Below are 19,542 nucleotides of genomic sequence, written 5' to 3'. Positions count from 1 at the left end.
TTAAAAGTAACTTCTTGATGGGATTGTAATATATATATATATATATATATATATATATTTGCAGAGCAAAAGAGGAATATGATGCTTTTGCTGTTTTACATTGATTTTTGAGCACTCAAATATTCTCCAAACTCGTTGTTCTGTTTTGCGTAAATTTTATTACAAATTTTTAAAGTTAGTCAATACTTTTGCTTTTAGTTGTCATTCCTCATGGCTCCATCAGATTTCCATTAAACTTTGAATGAATAAAAGCAATGAAATTACAGCACTGTTTTTTGCCATAATAATTTAAATAAGGCCAATAGCTTTGTTTATAAGTTTTATTATACGGGTATCAGGTATAAATCCATTTAGTCGATGCTTAAAGAAAATCCATTTACTCCATGAAAAAGATATTTACTTGGCTTCCACACTAATAATTTCATATTTCCGAATCCTATCGCATCATTCGCCATAGAGATAAGCCCTCTCTCGCTCTCTCCCTCCAATGATGCAGATTGCTTCATCCGATGGACTAGTCTCACTCAATCATGAAAACCACCACCTAGCCACTTGCACCTCTTCAAAACCATCAATTACTATAGGCTGAAGTGTATGAATTCTATAACAACATCTCAACCTAAAACACATCATCACGTACGTACAAAACTCCCAGTTTACCTATTTTCTCACTGTTGCTTGCATCTCTGCGCGTTAACATCATAGTAGTTGAATAAGATAAGTATCAATAAAAACAGACTGGCCAACATGGTTAGAACAATCCAGTGTTTGCTTCCTAGCTGGAAAATTAGCGAATCTATAATGAGGAAAGAAACTGAGGTGCCAGCCTGCCAGCAAGGCAATTCCCAACAGTACTTGAATCAAATCATTGAAAATGAAAGCAATTTTCTTGATGTCATTTTTTATTCTACTTAGTTATTTGGTTGGCAGTATCAAAACTTTCCTGCAAAGAATCAAGAGTAAAGTGGCAACCAACAGCAACAGCAAAGCTTGTACAACTTACTAGATTCATAACAACAGCATGGTGGAGCTTGTAAGTAGTAACTGTCTCGTTACACAATGTTGGTGCACGTGTACACCTGTTTGGTAGTAGTATTCTGAGGGGCACTTTTGGTTTTGGATAGATCAGTGGTCGGTACATTAGTTGGCTGAGAAAGTTAGAGAGTTCAGGTGGGTCAGTTGCTCGTAATATCTTGCATGCCACTCTTCGCTGGTTCTTGCCATGTGGCGATCATGATTTGTCGCATTCGTACTCCTTCAGTAACGTCATTTTGGCTTGGCTTGGCTTGGCCCAGCTCTCCCCCTTCCACCGTATTAAAAAAGGAGAGGGTAGCAACACTTAATTTAGAATTTTAAAAGATTATCAAAAAGGAACATATTGATCATTTAATTCGTGTCTGAATGGCGCAAGGAAAAGAAAAAAAATTCATGTCTGAATATGGTCATCATCCTCCAGCTCGAGCTTTGTCATTATCATCAACTGTCAGGGTAGAAACAAGCTGGTAAGAAATACTGACATGCCCATATATGAAAACCAAGGCCATAGGCCATACGCCCCATACCCAAAAGCAAATTTGGTATTCGGATTGAGACAATTTCCCCTGGCTGACCTTTTCTTTAAAAAAAAAAAAAAAAAAGGACCTTGAAGATCTAACATCCTACAAGAAAAAACCTAATTCTCAAGGTTCATCGATAAGTAATGCGAAAATTTCTTCTAAACTACCCCAACTCTACAACAACTTACAGGCGGAAGTAATCAACCCTACAAAGTAACTAAATAATTTATTTGAGATTGCGCGGAGAACAAGGAATTAGGAGCTATAATATACACTATGAATTGAAGATTCTTCAATGCTATAGTACGGCATTTCATGAGCTCAGGACCACACAACTCGCATGCATGAAGAAGCAAATGCTTTTCCAGCTTTCTAAACAATGCCACAATTAGGCAACAAAACTACTTGTTTAGGACATCAAATAAAATACATAAGATCCATATGGATCCACAATTCCTTTCATTTCTCCATTTGAACCCACAATCATAAACCATGAAAGAATAAATTTGCTCAGTGTAAGTCAACAAAAAACCCAGGGCAACCAATATCAATATCAAATACTACAAAACTGCTGAGAACTTCTATTACACCAAGAGTAAAAAGGTTTCAGCGCTTTCCACCACCACCACCAAGCTTGGGGCCTTTTGTTGCAGCACTTTTGGGCACATTGCCCTTACTTTGAGTCTTTTGTTGCTTGGACATTAGCTCAGCCTCTTTAGCCTTCTTTTCATCCTTAGTTTTCTTAATCCTCTCTTTAATTTCACTGCAGAAGAGATCATGTGATTCAGAAAACAAAATTTTCTAATGCAAATGAATTTCCCTTACAAAGTAATTTCAACAACAGTGTAAACATACCGTAGAGCAGCTTCCCTTGCAGCATCTCGAACTTCAGGTTTCTCAGTTCTTCTCTTCTGAATGACCTCTAGTGTAGCACCAACAATGGACCTTGAGTAGGGCTTTTTTGTGGTGCGGCGCCTCTTCTTAACAGCTTCTGCAGCAATGTCCTGCAGATTTTGGCAACCAAAAATGAAAATTAGAAAATAAGAAATACCTAGAGACTTCCTCTATGCTAAAGTAGAAGAGGGCTTATTTCCTAGAGATAGATTTCAGGTATTTTTCTATAGAATCCAGAGGTAAGAAAATAAAGAGACCTTCTTATGTTGCTTTCTGTACATTGCTGTCCAGGTAAGCTTGGATGGCTTCAGACGGTTGTGGAAATACCTCTTGCATTTGGAGTTGGCAAAGAGGAAGACCTAAATAATGAAAGGATAATATTCATCGATTTCATTAGAGGGTCAATAAAAGTAACGCAGGAAACAAAAAAGAGAAAGTAAAAGACAAAAAGCAAATACCAAAATGAAAATGAACTTCAATAAAACCAAGTGTAAAGCTCACTGCAGCTTACCTGAGAATCTGAGCGAACAAATCTTATACCCTTACCAGGGTATATCTTGGCCCCACTGAAGCGGCATAACTCAGTCCTGCAATGGCCAAATTTACCAATTAACATTAATCACTTGTACTCTAAGTTTAGATAGATAAATCCATTCGATCAAGCTAGCTAAAAATTACAAATACAAAAGTTATTGACATGAAAACTAGAAGTAACACCATCAAGAAAACAGGATATTATCAATCTAAACTACACTTGTCATGCAATTTCATAAAACCTTCCAATCGTTTAAACAAATTCACATATTAAACAGCCATCTACTGCTAAACAAGCATTCAGACATGCAAACATAGTACCCTTTACCAGATTAAACATACTAGATAATCATCGAAGCCGAAGCTTTAAAGCCACTGTTCAAAAAAAGTACATAGTATTTGATGAAACAAGTCTTCACTGAAACTAAGATTGATTTTTTTAAAATGTGCATTACGTTTGTAATTGTCTAGCCATTTAATCTAAGTTTCCAACTTTACCAAAATCGACTCAGGAAACAAACAGCCATTAGATTAAAAGAATGTGAAAGAAAATGGTTAAGAAAATGCAATTTTAAAATAAGTAAATAAACAAATAATAGAGAAGTAGAGAAGAAACGAACTTGAGAACCATGCCTGCAGCCGCTACTCTGACAAAGAGTTGTTCTTGCGGGAGGTAAAAATGAAAGCCCTGGTCTATAAATTTTATCGTCCATTTATAGTTGGTTTCTGGACTACTTGATCCCGGCCCAATTTACAACGTGTGAGACATGTATCTTGCAGAAACGATGGGCCTAAGGCTGCCCATCAAAGCATAATTTCAAAGGACATAACAAAAGAATGGCCCAGTATAAAATAACGTTTTACTGGTCAAACCCAAACAGATTGCCAAATTTTACCACCAAACAAGACCTTACCGCTTTCAAAGCTTACACACGAGCACTCAACAGTCAACAATGACAATTATTGTTTCCCTAATCTTGGCACCAACTTTGTACGAACAGAACAAAACTTGCAATGGCAATGATAGACAATTAAAATACATAATGTGTCTCTTAACCATGAACAATTTGACAAATATGTATGGAATGTCAAATATCTTTTAAATCAATTGTTATTTTCTTTTGTTAATTTTTTTAAAGATAAGGGAATGGATCAAACTTATATTTCATGCATTGGTAAAACTGTAATTTAGATTAGCATTTGGTCGGTTTTCCAGAAATACTAACATTGTTTTAGTAGAAAAAAAAATGTTTACCATGTATTTGTTTATCTGGTATATTACTTAATGTGTTGGAACTCATATTCAATTGAATTAAAATGCAATGATTTGATAATCCGTTTAAAATCTCATAATTTAACATTTTTAAAATGCAATTTCCTAAATACCATACTTATCATATATACCAATCAATATCATTCCAAAAGAAAGATGATATGCTCTTAACTCTCAAATCTCTAAGCTTTTGTCAAAAGGGTAACTTTCCAAACTCCATTTAAGCATTCTCAAATCAACTTTGTTGCTAATTTTTTTTTTATATGAAATTATTATTATTATAGTCTTAAATTGGAAATATTTGATTCCATACTTTAGAACAATTAAAGTCATTGATTCACCGTCACACAAATCTCTTTTGATATCTTAAAAGATTGAATGTTATTTTTTTTTCCCTTTCTTAGCTAAAAAGAGTAACAAAAAGGCTTCAATATGTATGCAACTAAGAAACAAGAATTGATGTTTTTCAAACGTCCAAAAGATTGTGTGTTAATGAAGGACATGCTAGGATGAGCAGAAAACGCATAAGAAGATCTGGGATTATGAAATTATTACAATGAAATGATATTTATAGTGAATAGCTCGCACATATATAAATATCCTTTTCCTAAATCATATATAGATTTTGTGATCGATTTATCACTAATTGCTATGATTTTTTTTTTAATTTTATGCTATTTATAAAAGATTTAAAAATTTAAATCTTTAACTCAATTAATTTATTTTATTTTTTAATTATATCTACATTTATTTCTTTTTTTAAAATCCATTAATATTAAAAATATATAAAAATAAATCCCATAATTCAGTTGTTATTGTAAAAAATAATAAAAAAACAAGTTGACGTCCTAATTAGGGTTAGAACAGAGGCCTAATGTCACGGCCAAACCGTGTCCCCGTAAATAAAAAAGTACCATAATAACCCTGCTTTTTCCAAAATGACGGCAGTATTGTCCTCGCCTATACGTGTCAGTTTTGGAATGGATTTCCTTAGCCAGTGTCGGCGAGTTTTTGGAAGTACGAGCACACAGGATTCTATGGGATCCAGTTCAGAAAGGACAAATCCCGCGAAAAGGCACGCGCTGTCAAGGAGAGAAGGGCGGACATCCCGAACAGAGTTTTGGAAGGTAATGGGTCCCACACTGTATTAAGCTCTTGATTTTCTCTCTCTCCCTCTCTTCATATTTAAATATTGACCTTTTTCCTCGAAGGAAAGAGCAAAGATTGGCGCATGGAAGGAGAGGAGAAGAAAGGGCCATTGAAAAGAAACAAATAAAAGAGATCGCTGCAGCTTTCACCAGGGTTTAAGAGGGTTTTTCATTTTTTTTTAATTAAATCCCGACTTTTTGGATATTCAACAAAACGTTAACGTGTTTGACCATTGATTTTCTCTCCCTTTTCTCCTAGTAAGTTAGCTTACTGCCAAACCCATTATTTATTTATTGATTTCATGGGTTCTTTTAATCTTAGCCGCTTAATATTTTATTATATAGCTTCTGTTTTTTAACTCTTCTACAGATCCCAACAATTAAGAAAGAGAGAGGGAAGGATCTGATAACCTGTATCTATCCTGATTCCTCTCTGTGCCAAAACAGCGACCTTTAGTTGGTTACTGTAAAAAATTAAAAAGGTATTATAACTTGTATGTTTTTAATCTCCGTACTGGTTTGGTTTTTGTTTTTGGGCAATTATTTCTTACAGCCTGTTTCTTTCTTGCATTGCAACTGAAAGAGATAGAAATTTTGGTCAACTGGGTCTTTTTATGCTTTGATTTTGGTTCAGTATTTTACTGCATCATATAGTATTTGAAGAGTGTGAATGTGATAGATACAAGCTTGGCCTTTTTGTGTTTTGGTTTATGGCTTTTGCTTTTTTATCCATGCCATCTTTTTGAGTTCCCTTTTACCGGTGTTTATGATATTATATATACGTCTTTAACTTTTTTTTTTTCTGGTGTCCTTTTCATTTTTGTCAAATATACCGACAAACAATTGGTCAAACGTGTTGCTGGGAAAATTAGGGTTTTTCATATTTGTCGGTGTTTCTATGCGTTTTTAGAGATTTTCCTAGGCTAAGTTTATGTAGAGAGATAGAAAGAAGCTGTGAACTCTTTGATCATTATAAGATAAAAAGTGGTATTTCTTGTCCTGTTCCTACACTGTTTCTCCACTGTTTTTCTCTTTCTTGAACTGACTTTCTTGAGAGAGAAAAATAAGAGTCTTCGAGAGAGGAGGCGGGGAGAGAGAGGTTGGGTTCAGTCATGCATGGTCTTTTTCATTCTGTCTTTGTTGAGATGAAATTGTTGAAAAGGTTTTAGACTTTTAGCTCAATCTGGGTGTTGTTTGTAAAGTCAAACTTTATGGACAAGAAAGAGAAACGAAATTGAAGCATAACCTTGTGAAAGTGATAGTGGCCATTTCCAAGAGCCTAGAAATACAAATGAAATGAAAAAATAGAGGAAGTGAGATAAAAAAAAAGAATTGTTTTTGGTTTTCCTATTTTAATGAGTTTTCGGGGTTTAATCAAGAGTAGTAGCAGCAGCGAGAGTGGTTGTGTGGGTGCAAGGATTGTTGTGGCTGATATTGTTCCACACAGGAACATGCTAAGTGGTGCCATTGTTGAGCCACCTCTTCTCACCCAACATATTCCCAAATCTATGCAAAGCTCTCCTTCCCTCTCTCTATACTATGTATTGCCCCGTCTCCCTCTCTCTCTCTCTCTCTCTCTAGAATCCGGTGCATTGTCTTTTAATTAATTTATTACCTACTTTATTATTTTTTGTTTTGATCTTGCCTGTATGTTTGTTATTATTTTAAAGATGGGTCATTTAATAGGGGGACTTACTTTTGGTGCAGAAAAGAATGGACGGTCATGGTGAGATGGGGCTGATTAGAGAAAACTTTGATCCGGGTTTAGTAGGGATGATGAAGGAGGATGGATATGAGAGTAGGTCTGGAAGTGATAATTTTGAAGGTGCATCCGGTGATGATCAGGATGCATCTGCTGATGGACCGCCTAAGAAGAAGAAGTACCACAGGCACACTCCACATCAAATACAAGAGCTTGAATCGTATGGTTGCTTATCTTTCATTTCTTTCAACGAATTTTTTTATTTGTAATTTTCATGGATTTGCTTATTGAAGTTATTTTCTTTGTTTTTATCGCATTTTTTCTCTAGCTTCTTCAAAGAGTGTCCTCACCCTGATGAAAAACAAAGAATGGAGCTTAGCAGGAGGCTAGGATTAGAGAACAAGCAAATAAAATTTTGGTTTCAAAACAGGAGAACCCAAATGAAGGTAAGTTGATAATCTGTTTTGCTCTTTTTTAATCTTGATGATTGAGTTCTAAACTGCTGTTCGAGATTGCTAATAATGAAAATTTATCGTTTAAACCAGACCCAATTGGAACGCCACGAAAATTTAATTCTTAGACAAGAAAATGATAAACTCCTAGCCGAGAATGATTTTTTGAAGCAGGCCATGACTAGCCCGATATGCAACAGTTGTGGTGGTCCAGCAGTGCCCGGTGAAGTATCTTATGAACAACACCAACTTAGGATTGAGAATGCTCGACTAAAAGACGAACTCAGCCGGGTATGTGCTTTAACAAACAAGTTCTTGGGCAGGCCTTTCTCGTCCTCGGTCAGTCCTATTCCTTCCCAGGGCTTAAACTCCAATTTGGAGCTTGCAGTAGGAAGAAATGGTTTTGGTGGCTTGAACAATGCAGGCACTACATTACCAATGGGATTTGACTTTGGTGATGGGGCTATGGTGCCGTTAATGAAACCTATGGCCAATGAGATGCCATATGACAGGTCAGCCTTTGCAGGTGTTGCTTTGGCAGCTATGGATGAATTAATTAAGATGGCGCAGATGGGTGATCCTCTTTGGTTCAAAGGCTTGGATGGTGGGATGGAAACCTTGAATTTCGAGGAGTACAGTAGGACTTTCTCCTCTTGCATTGGCATGAAACCTAGTGGCTACACAACTGAGGCTACAAGGGAAACTGGCCTGGTTTTCCTTCACAGCTTGGCTCTTGTAGAGACGTTAATGGATGCAGTATGCCACCCATTAACTTGTTGCAGTGCTTTTGTTGTTCTATTGAATTTTCTGTCTGCCTTTAGGATTTTATTATGTGTTTTGCCCTTTTGATGCCCTCCTTTTTAGAGGCCATGAGAAAAAAGTTGCAGATAATCATCAGTAGTTTTTTTTTTGTCTTCTTACATGTCACCTTTACATTTCATTTGATATATTTTACACAGGTAAAATTAACTTCACTTCTGGTAGAAATGGTGCTTTTGGTTGCTGCAAATGGTCCATTGCTGATTTTATGGATTGAATCTTAAAAAATAAGAATGTTTGAAAATTGTTGTTTGACAAGTTGTTTTTCTGCTACTTTATGAATAGAATCGTTGGGCAGAAATGTTTCCCTGCATGATTTCTAGAGCAGCAATCATTGATGTGATATCCAGTGGTAAAGGTGTAACCAGAGACAACACATTGCAAGTGGTACATTTCTTTGCCATCTGTCTTTATTTCTTTTTCTGCTTAGCCAGGCCTTATGAAATCACACTTTGCAGATGGATGCTGAATTTCAAGTGCTTTCACCTTTGGTTCCTGTCCGTCAAGTGAGATTCATCAGGTTCTGCAAGCAGCAATCGGAGGGTGTGTGGGCTGTGGTTGATGTTTCTATTGATGCTAGCCAAGATGCTGCAAATATACAGATGTTTCCAAACTGCAGGAGGCTTCCTTCTGGATGTGTTATCCAAGATATGGACAATAAGTACTCCAAGGTATTTACTAATCTGAACTTTTATTTTGTTCTCCAAATTTTTTATAAATGAAATGTGTACTTGACATTTTGATGCTCATTGAGCTTGCATTGCACTTATATGTTTTTCTTATAACTAAAACTTCTGAGTTTGGTTGAGGCTAAATGAAGGTTAAATTTAATATGCACTTGGACTTCAGTCTCAATCTCTCTTGACTTGTGCTTTGCAGAATTTAATACTCCTTTAATAACTCACCAAATTTCCATTCTCATTGATGGGGTGGCTAATAAGAAATAGTAGGGTTCCACCTAGGAATATGAAGCTTTAATTATATTTTTCCTCAAGAAGATGCTTATGCAGAGTTGATCTAGTCAAGGTTAGAGCCTCAGCTTGTATTAGTATAATCTTGAGTGTACCTTAATCGTAAGCTTCATATCAGGTAAATCCTTGGAATTGTCTATCATTGTTCTATATATATATATATATACATTATATTTTGATGTTTCTATTCCTATCTCTCCTTCTCTTTTAACACCTTTTTAATTGTCCACGAGCTGATATGATCTGGATCCGGTCGTTATCTTGTAATATTTAGAACCCCATGTTTTATGGCCTCTGTTTACTTTATTTTACTAATGCCACACTCTTAATCTAAAATTTGACAGAAATTTTCTATTCAAGTTTCACACTTATATTTTCTTATTCTGTTGACGTTTTCTGTCCCATTCTATGAGGACTGCCCCTTGACATTTTGACTTGATTTCTTGCCCTCTCTGATGTTGTCTTTGCCTTCTTTTATGCAGCAGTGTTTTGAAGTTTCAAGGATATTTCTTCTTAACAAAATAACAACAAAAATTTTCTAATTCACTCAACAGTTTGGTGAAATTTACCTAGTTTTGAGTATACAGGGAATTATGAATCTACACTTGCTTTTATCACCAACTAGATATTGGTTCTTTACTGAACTTTTCCCTTCAATAGTAGAGGAAACAGTTTTTTTCTTTGCTTCATCTAATACTATCATAACATATATCGACTTAGAAAATCTTTTATTGAACAATTTTAAAATTTGAGATGAATGGAGCCTATGTACATTTTTTTTTTCGTTTTTCCATACATTTATAACTGCCTTCTAGATGAACTCATGATGATCAGTTTGATTTTTGGCGTGAGCAAGCATGCTTACAAATAATTATATGCAGGTTACGTGGGTTGAACACTCAGAATATGATGACAGTGCTGTTCACTATCTCTTGCGGCCATTACTCAGTTCTGGTTTTGGCTTTGGTGCACACAGGTGGGTTGCCACTCTCCAAAGGCAATCTGATTGCTTGGCAGTACTAATGTCTCCTAACATCCCTGGTGAAGATAATACAGGTTTTTTTACCGCTACTTCATTCTTTCACTTCTTTGACAAATACATTTAAAGTCATGTTCATCTTCTAATATATGCCATCATGCCACAGGAATAACTCCAGCTGGGAGGAAAAGCATGATAAAGCTTGCACAACGCATGACAAATAACTTCTGCTCTGGAGTTTGTGGTTCAAGCATGCATAAATGGGACAAGCTTAGTGTTGGTAATGTGGGTGAAGATGTAAGGGTGATGACCCGGAAGAATATAAATGACCCTGGTGAGCCTCGAGGGGTTGTGTTGAGTGCTTCTACTTCTGTTTGGATGCCGATAAATCAGAAAAGTCTCTTTGATTTCTTGCGGGATGAACAGATGCGGAGCCAGTGGGACATTTTGTCCAATGGTGGGCCAATGCAGGAGATGGTCAATGTTGCCAAGGGCCGGGGACATGGCAACTATGTCTCTCTCCTTCGTGGCAGTGTAAGATTTCATCATCTAGATTTATTAGACTTGAGACTGCAGATATCTTATATTTTCTTTTATCTATTCTCTCCATGTCTTTTTCGTTGTTTGAGATGTATGCCTTCTTTTCATGCAACCTTGCAGGCCATTAACGCAAATGAGAACAACATGCTAATTTTACAAGAAACATGGAGTGATGTCTCTGGTGCATTGGTAGTGTATGCACCCATTGACATATCTTCAATGAGTGTGGTGATGAATGGTGGTGATTCAACATATGTGGCACTCTTACCGTCAGGATTTGCCATTCTTCCTTGTATTTCACCTAATAATCATGTTGGGCAAAGCAACTCTAATGGACCTTTGGTGAAACCTGACATTGATGGGAGTATAAGTGGTGGATGCCTACTTACAGTTGGATTTCAGATTTTGGTAAATAGCGCTCCTACAGCTAAGCTAACAATGGAGTCAGTTGAAACTGTTAACAATCTCATCTCCTGCACAATTCAGAAAATCAAAGCTGCCCTTGCAGTAACATAACTGGAGCTGAGTAAGGTGCTGCGTAGTTAATTTACATTTATATTTTTGTGCTTTTGTGAACGGAAAAGCAGAAAAAAAAAAAAAAGATGTGGAAAGTACAGGAGATAATTAGATATAGAATGGAAGTGAAATGGAGCTTGAGATGATAGTTCGTGTAAATGAGGTTTCAAGTCAAGTACGAACCAGTTGTGGAGAATTTTTGTTCTGCCGTGAATCCTAACAGCATGCTACTTGCTTCATACTTGAAACATTTGGGCAGGGGATTGTGGTTCGGGCATTGACTTGGTCGACCTTTGAGATGCTTAGCTCTGAATTCTCAGATGGTAAACCTGTTTTGTTAATTAGTCAAAGTTATAGAGAAACACAAGATAGACATTGCAAGACTGGTCTTGCTTTTTATGTTTTGAGTTTAATCAAAATCTTGGGCCAGCTGCCCTTTACTTGTTTACAGTTTGGTTTTAATTATTTTATTATGTGAATTAACCTAGGAATCTTCCACACCGGGTCCCAACCTCTGCTTTCGTTGTTGGCTTTTCTCTAGGTTTTATGTGGTGCATGTATAATCTCTATCTCCCTTGTTTAAATGCTCTATGTTTAATTTAGATTTCTGAGTTGGTGTGGAGCTGAAAATGTAGCATTTCTTCAACTCCCAAGTGTTTTTTGTGAAACCAACTTTTATGTTTTTCCGTAAAACCAGCCCCAAGAAAATAAAATAAAGACTTTGTTTTTAATAAAAACTAGTTTTGCTAAAAGATTCCTGTAATGGTGGCGGCAATAAAGGCATTGCTCATATTAAGATCCTTGTGGTAGTTTGGCACATTTGCCCCTTTAGGAATATGGTAAATGGAAGGAGCTTTGGCTGCATTGCTGAATGCTGATAAGGACCGGGAAATTACGTTGTAACATCTGCAAAATATCTTGATTTGTAAGTGAAGAACGAAGAATTATTACTGGTTTACATTTTTATTGAGCAAACTTCACTTGGGGTTAGGGACGGCAATTAAGCCCGTCCCCGACGGGTTTTGACCCGACCCTATAGGGTCGGTTTTTTTTTTTTTGAATTTCAGGTTTCGGGTCGGGTCGGATAAAATTAGGTACAATCGGGGTCGGGTTCGGGTATGCCTAAAATCCGATCCTATCCGATCCGATATTATTAAAAAATTATTTTTTAATTAATTAATTAATTATATATATTTATATAATAATATTTTAAAATATTTATATTTAAAAAATAATATTTTATATTTTAAAAAATAATATTTTATTAATTTCGATTCGGATCGGGTTCGGGTATTTAAAAAATTCGGATCGAATCGGGTTCGTGTTTAGGATGACATAAATCAGGTCGGGTTCGGGGCGAACAAAACTCGCCCCGAATTCAACCCGATGCCATCCCTACTTGGGGTATCATGGAAATAGAATCAAACATCTTTTTTTCTTCCAAGTCCCAGGATTTAGATCCAAAATGACCCATATATAAACTAGGGGTAGAGCCACAATTAACTAGCCTTAGCTCGGTGCTCTTTCCCAGCCCACAGTCAAGCAACCCTTTTTTGGATCGGACCCCGCTGAGTCCATATAACATTGCCTGTTGCCAGTTGGTTAAGGCGCCATCTGCATAGTCCTCCATGTTTCCCGGCCCCAGCTTCAAACACTTTTTCCGTTACACGGATGACAGAACTCGTCCCTTGCGTTTGCAAGTTTCCAATCCTCCGCCACTCCAATCCAAAACCTTAAACCCCGATAAAATTCACTAGTCAATCTCAAACAATCGTGGTTTTCCTTACTTACACTTCCACTCTTCTCAAACCCAGAACTCGAACGCCTCTCAGACCACTCCTTTTAACTCTCTTTTACAACTTCACATCCAAAAAGCTCATGTCTCAATCCACCTCTATCCCCAGAAACAGCAAAGAGTACGCGACCAGGGTTACGACAACTATATGGAAGTCGAGAAAGAGACCCGAAAAGTCCTCAAATTCCAATCCCTGATTCTTTCCCAACCAAGCCAAGCCCTGCCCATCACTCGTTTCGACTCTGTCGCTCGTCGCCTTGGTCTCGGCTTCAAACAAAAAGAAGCCGGCGCTTATCTCCTCAAATTCCCTCACGTTTTTGAAATCTTTGAGCACCCAGTTCAGAGAATCCTCTATTGCAGGCTTACGCGGAAGGCACTTCTCCACATTGAGCAAGAAAGAGAAGCACTCAATGCCCGGATTCCTGTTGCGGTGACCCGGCTAAGGAATTTGCTTATGATGTCAAATATGGGTCGTTTAAGACTGGACCACGTTCGGATTGCAATGAAAGAATTCGGGTTGCCTGATGATTTTGCGTACTTGGTAATTCTCAAGCATCCACAATTTTTTAGATTTTTTAATGCACAAGAGACTAGGAATAAGTACATTGATATTGTTGAAAGAGATCCTAGGTTAGCTGTTTGTGATATAGAGAAAGTTAGGGAGAGAGAGTACAGAGAAAAAGGATTTGACGCTGAGGATATTAGGTTCTCATTTATTGTGAATTTTCCGCCTGGGTTTAAGATAGGTAAATATTGAAGGATTGCAGTTTGGTTGTGGCAACGGGTTCCATATTGATTGCCTTATGAGGATGTGTCTGGTTATGATCTGAGGTCATTAGAAGCTCAGAAGAGGATGGAAAAGAGGGCAGTGGCAACTATTCACGTTGTTGTCATTGACTGTGGAGAAGAAGATTACGTTGGAGAGGATTGCACATTTTAGGATGGTGATAAATTTCGCTGAGAAGTTGAAGGATTTTTTGCTTCAGCATCAGGGAATATTTTATGTTTCAATAGTGGAAATTATGGGAAGCTTCATACAGTGTTTCTTAGAGAGGCTTATAAGAAAGGAGAGTTAATTGAGCCAAATTATTTGTATTTGGCGAGAAGGAAGTTGGGCGAGTTAGTTTTGTTAAGCTCTAGGGAGGCAAAGGTGGAAAGGGAACTGGTTAGCTATAGGAGGGATAGAGATGGTGATGAAATGGCATGTGTTCGACGAGACTATATGGAGAATTATTTTGAAGATTTGGGGTTGAGGGTAAAGTTAGGCAAGATGGGGAGGAAAAGGATGGTTCAGATTCAGATTTTGTTTCCGACATTGAATCTCGTTATACTGATGGGAATGAGGATTTTGATGAAACTATGGGTTAAAAGGAGGATACCTGTGTAACTGAATAGCAAGTCCTAATTTTGTAGTTCCATTCATTTTTAATTTGGTAACATTGAACTTATAACCGGCCGGATGTTACAATGCAGGACTGCCTTTGCATTCACTAAGCATTAACATCCAGAGAACATTTTGGATTAATGATTGCCATGTCGGAGCTGGAAAGTGTCAATGAATTTCTAAGTTGTATGTGGAAGTAGCATCTCGTGTGTTTAATAATAACTTGGGGCCTTGATGGACCTGTCAGAGTGGGAAAATACTTGAGGTTGATTAAATTTTAGTGATGGAAGATTGAAGCTGAAACCATTTACTGCCATTCTTCTTGCCTGTGTTACTCACCAAATAAAGAAGTTGACACAAAATTTCAGCAGGTAAAGGAAATAAGATGCTACCTGAAGTTTTTGTTCCATGAAGTTGCTTATGCATTCAAGTAAGTCTCACAATTCTCAAATTCTCAAATTCTCAATTATATATTTATATTACATATTTGTATACTGGTGATGTGCTTGTATGGACAGTATCCGGAGAGTGGATTATTCTTTTTTACTTTCATTTTACCAATTCCTTTCTTCAGTTTAGTGTTCTGTTGTTGGTATCATGATGAGGTGTGTTAACCGTCTGTTGTTGGTTTATTCCATTGCATACTCGATATTTTTCTTTATATGTGGTTATTTGTTGCTGTTCTTGGAAACCAATAACGCTTTTATCAGGAGTGCTTCTCAAGAGGAGTTGAAAGCTTCAAAGTTAGCAGTTGTTTTTTATTTTCCCCCTCCCTTCCCTCCATTTGTATTTTGATGTTCCATTCTCCCTTTCAAATTTCTATATAGTGGTTCTTTCTTTCTGTTTGGAAGAAAGAGAAACAAAGGGAAAAATAATGGGTGGGGTTAAGCAGGTGGATGGGTGTTTTGTTTTCAGTGCAAAGCTTTTACTGTTTCTTGTGGAGAATTTTAGGCAGGTCTTGGGCTGGAAATAGGTGTCCTTGTTCCATGATAATGTGTGTAGAATTTTCATTTACATTTTCTAGTCTAGAATTCATTTTGTAGGGACTAATCCTTAATGGTGAGTTGCTCAAGGAATGCATAGATGTACAATAAGGTCTAATCAAATACTAGCATTTGTGTTGCAAATGACATATTATTTTTGGTTCCTTGATGAGTCTAGTATGATAAGGTTTTAAGAAGATAAATATGTTGGATTTTAATCAAAATCACTGGCTTAAAGTTTTCTTTTAATCATTTTTGGCATCTATGGAATGAACTTTGAGGGGTCTACTTATTTGGTTAACCCGACTGGAATTATTTCTTCTAAATAGGCATCATATAAAGTTTGCATATTGTTAAAAGAATTGTTTTATCATTACTAATCTGGCTGTCATGTTATAAACTAAAGGCAGACCTGATGGATTTTGTGGCTGAAAGTTGCTTTGGTTGGTTTGTATTGGGTCTTGACGAGATGATGTAAAAGTTATGCGGGACAGGGAGTGGTGTAACAACCCGAAAGATGATCCTAATAAGGAGTCTTCTAGTAAATCTCCTACTTCATATGACATGATGGCTTTCTTGTGAGTAGTCGAGGACCTCCAGGTGAAATTAGGTAGATAGGAAGTCAGACGGGGCTGCACTAGCTTTTGGGATTTGATGCTCAAATTTTTACAATGTCTACAAGCTACTAGGAGGTCACCACAGGGGGTTTCTTAGACATCTGGGATTAAATTCCTTGTGATGAAGGAAAAGACTGCCAACTCTGTTCCAGCCAAGTAATACGCAAAAGGAGAAAAATCTTGTTTCCCAGTCCAGAAAATTCTTTTCATGTTGAGTTGATAACAGCAGGGCAATGAGTTAGGTCATTTGAGTGGAGTAGAAGCTGAGGTTTGTCCACAAAAGCCACGGGCCAGAAGTTTGGTTTGAAAATCAAAACCAAAAAAGATGTAAACTTTTAAATTTATAGTGTGTCACGTATATTTCAAGTACGGCATTTGAACCAACCCAAGTGTATCTGGAGGAGCATTCATATCCCCACCTGTAACCATTGAAAACGACAGATGAGCATAAAGCCCCTTATTGGATGTCTGATTTATTTTTATTTTGTAGACTTATGATGAAGTAAATTGAAATTTATTAATTTGATCATTATTCGCTTTCTTGGTCAACAGTTGTTGAATCCTCAAGAGTCCTGGAAGAAGGGTGCCATATGACTCTGAACATGATGCAAATAGGAGACGTCATCGGGCAGTAGTTTATTCATTGTCCAGCAAATGATTCTTGGCAGGTTGTGGTTGTGATAACAATCGACGCCGAAAGCTTGTTTGCTTTGTCATCGTGTTAGGCAAGGCATAACTCTAGAATCAACAGCCATGTTCATGGTGAGTCAAACCTTTGCCTTTATATATTTGTAGATTCTATTGTGAAATAGTTTAATAATTCCATGACAATAAAACGATTCTAAATAAATTGTAATAAACTTAATATTAATCTGAGATATTTTTGTAATCAAACAGAAAACGTGGACTGACAGCTAGCTTAAACATTGTCAGTTGCCCAAGCTGAAGATATTTTATCTAAGCTTAAAACAATCAATTTGCAAAATGGTTAAAATTTTGTGCTGTTTAATAATTGACAAGTTTTATGGATGGTTTTAGTTTCATCAAAATCATTGATGTGGTACATGTGTCATAATTTAGAATTAAAAAGAGGTAACAACTAGTTTTCTTTAATTCCCACTAAACTAAACAAATTTTAGGTTTTGATTTGGATTATATTGGCATAAAATTTGTATTATATTTATTTTATGTTAAATATATATAATATGAAAGTTATTGTATCATAATTTATATTGACAGGTTAAATCTAAAAAATATATATTTATTTTTGTTAATTTTTAGTAAAATATTAAATTAAGCTATTTTTATTTTTATTTTTTTTTGTATTATTTTTATATCTTATTATATCATTTTAAAAATATACAGGCCTAATTTGAATATGCCAGTTTAATATCCAATAGTGATTGTGGGGACATTGTTTGAATAAATGTGATGCATCTTATATTATTATTTATATAATCCTTTTATCTCATTATTATTATTATTAATCTTCCTGAATTAGGTTTTCAAACATGTATGGTCTATTTTTCTGAAAAAAAAAAAAAAAAAACGTATATGGTCTATTCATTTTGTCCTTGTTTTACTAATTATCAAGGATTTAAAAAAAAAAATTTAGACGTAAATCTATTTTAATTTTAATTTTGTACTTTTTGGGTGGAGTTTTTTCCAACTGCCGAATTGGCCATTTTCCCACCAATCAAAGGGCCACATTCCCCACCAACAAACCTAATCTGGAGGTAAATTTGTTAAGACTAATCTCCTGTGTGATCTACACAGCTTTTCACATGAAACCATTGCCTTTATCATCACCAGGGTGCATAATCCAACCTGTTTTCCACAAGTTTCGATTTGATCTTATAGGATCGATTTTTTTTTTAAAATTAGATTTTAGATCGGGTTGGATTCGGATTTTAGATAAACTCGATCTGATTCGACCTGATATTATATAAAAATAATTTTTAAGTTAATTTTTTATTTATATATTTATATAATTATATAATTATATATTTATATTTAAAAAATAATATTTATTAATTTTGGCTCATATTGAGATCGTATACGATTTATATAATATCAGAGTCAGATTCGAATATTAAAAAAAAAAATTTCGGATCGGATCGAGCTCGACTTGATTTTAATTTTGCTCCATATGCTTAACGGGAAGGATTGGGATGAGAGGCGGATAGCCATTCCCCTCGTAGAACAAAGACCCAAGCCACCTAAACTCTTAGATTTTTATCCTTCAGACCACCTCACTAGAGGAAGAGCCTCTCTTCGCTGCCCCACAATCAATCTCTTTCTCACCATTCTTCTGTTTAAGAACAGCGCCCCAGCCCCTATTTGATTGACTAAGGCTGTAAAGAAAGAGGTGCTGAAAATTTCCCTGGTCCGTTGACATCCCTAATCACCAGCCGTCCCAATCATCATAGAACCAATCAAGAAAGATTTCGTTGATTACTGTGCGTGCAGCTAGCTACTTCCTGCATTTACAGTTCTGATCTTTCTAGGTTTGATCAAGATGATGCACGCTACAGCATCTGCACGCCTGGTTATCGTGATATGTGAGGTAGCAGATGTTTTTTTCTTTTGGCAGACTCGAGAAGGCAAGCGTTTTGCGGCCTTTTTAGCACCAGGTGGGCCTACCTGGACTCCAAGGCCAGGGCAAGGGCTCTGCTGCAGCTCCTAAGAAAGCGTTTTTGTTTTTATTTTTATTTTTTTAATAAAAAAGCAACTGTATAATACGACGCGAACTAGTTTAGTATTGTTGTTTAAATTAGAAAAAATTTGATTTGAAATAGTGTGTTTGAAAATGTTGAAAAAATTACTGTAAAAAATTATGATTTAAGATTTTATTTATTTATTATTATTGTGAAATTTTGTTGTAAAAAATTAAAATATCTAAAAAGTTTAAGATATTGAAAAAGAAAAATATGTTATTTTTATAAAAAAAATAATTAAATGAGTATTTGATAATTTTTTTAAAACTATAAATTTTGAGCTCTAATTGCACCTCTTAATTAATTTTTGCAATTAATTCATTTTTAGTGATCAAAAAATTCTTTTAACATAAATTATAATGTGTTTAGCATTGTTTAATTCAAAAGTTGCGTTTTAAAAATTAAAACTTAGATGTAATGCTAAACAGAATTTAATCTTATAGTAGTAGACCAAGATGGAAGAAGATACTTGTGAAAGTAAGGAAAGAATCCCAAGCTTCGCTTTGTGACATATAATTTTATATTAAACAAATAATTATGAAAAATTAATTACATAAATTCATTATAAAATTTCGTATCATATTTTTGTTAGATTAGTTATCTATTAAAATAATTCAAATTCATCAAAAAAAAATTTTGAGAAAGAGAGTAAAAGCTTCAAC

General features: G+C 35.7%; 2 protein-coding genes and 1 pseudogene across 7 annotated transcripts; 2 read left to right on the top strand and 1 right to left on the bottom strand.

Moving 5' to 3' along the window:
- Positions 1–1,799: 1,799 nt before the first annotated feature.
- On the bottom strand, positions 1,800–3,688 carry LOC111316528 (large ribosomal subunit protein eL24-like). Its single transcript, XM_022918492.2, has 5 exons — positions 3,605–3,688; positions 2,962–3,037; positions 2,708–2,809; positions 2,412–2,560; positions 1,800–2,319 (listed from the first exon to the last, which is right to left on the bottom strand). Exons 1-5 carry the CDS (start codon positions 3,613–3,615, stop codon positions 2,163–2,165), a joined length of 495 nt encoding a protein of 164 aa, XP_022774227.2. The 5' UTR covers positions 3,616–3,688; the 3' UTR covers positions 1,800–2,162.
- Positions 3,689–5,443: 1,755 nt separating this feature from the next.
- On the top strand, positions 5,444–11,832 carry LOC111310183 (homeobox-leucine zipper protein ANTHOCYANINLESS 2-like). Of its 5 annotated transcripts, XM_022909385.2 has the most exons (10): positions 5,444–5,663; positions 5,776–5,887; positions 7,113–7,327; positions 7,436–7,553; positions 7,653–8,315; positions 8,664–8,765; positions 8,837–9,049; positions 10,231–10,405; positions 10,495–10,862; positions 10,989–11,832. In XM_022909385.2, the coding sequence occupies exons 3-10, from the start codon at positions 7,119–7,121 to the stop codon at positions 11,382–11,384; spliced, it is 2,244 nt and encodes a 747-aa protein (XP_022765120.2). In that variant the 5' UTR covers positions 5,444–5,663; positions 5,776–5,887; positions 7,113–7,118; the 3' UTR covers positions 11,385–11,832. The 5 variants fall into 5 exon arrangements, with proteins under 5 accessions (XP_022765120.2, XP_022765129.2, XP_022765114.2 ...); XM_022909394.2 differs by lacking the exon at positions 5,776–5,887 and having other exon boundaries at positions 5,474–5,663; XM_022909379.2 differs by lacking the exons at positions 5,444–5,663; positions 5,776–5,887 and adding an exon at positions 5,924–6,946.
- A 1,290-nt stretch (positions 11,833–13,122) lies between these two features.
- LOC111310205 (protein ROOT PRIMORDIUM DEFECTIVE 1 pseudogene) lies at positions 13,123–17,064 on the top strand (annotated as a pseudogene). Its single transcript, XR_016345119.1, has 2 exons — positions 13,123–14,993; positions 15,953–17,064. The product of XR_016345119.1 is annotated as a protein ROOT PRIMORDIUM DEFECTIVE 1 pseudogene (transcript).
- Positions 17,065–19,542: the final 2,478 nt, after the last annotated feature.

Source organism: Durio zibethinus, chromosome 9, assembly GCF_047325235.1.
Source record: "Durio zibethinus cultivar Kanyao isolate XHJ-2024 chromosome 9, ASM4732523v1, whole genome shotgun sequence".
In the NCBI taxonomy this organism is placed as follows: domain Eukaryota; kingdom Viridiplantae; phylum Streptophyta; class Magnoliopsida; order Malvales; family Malvaceae; genus Durio; species Durio zibethinus.
Note: the sequence above shows the minus strand (reverse complement) of the source record. Positions and strands in the feature narration are given on the sequence as shown.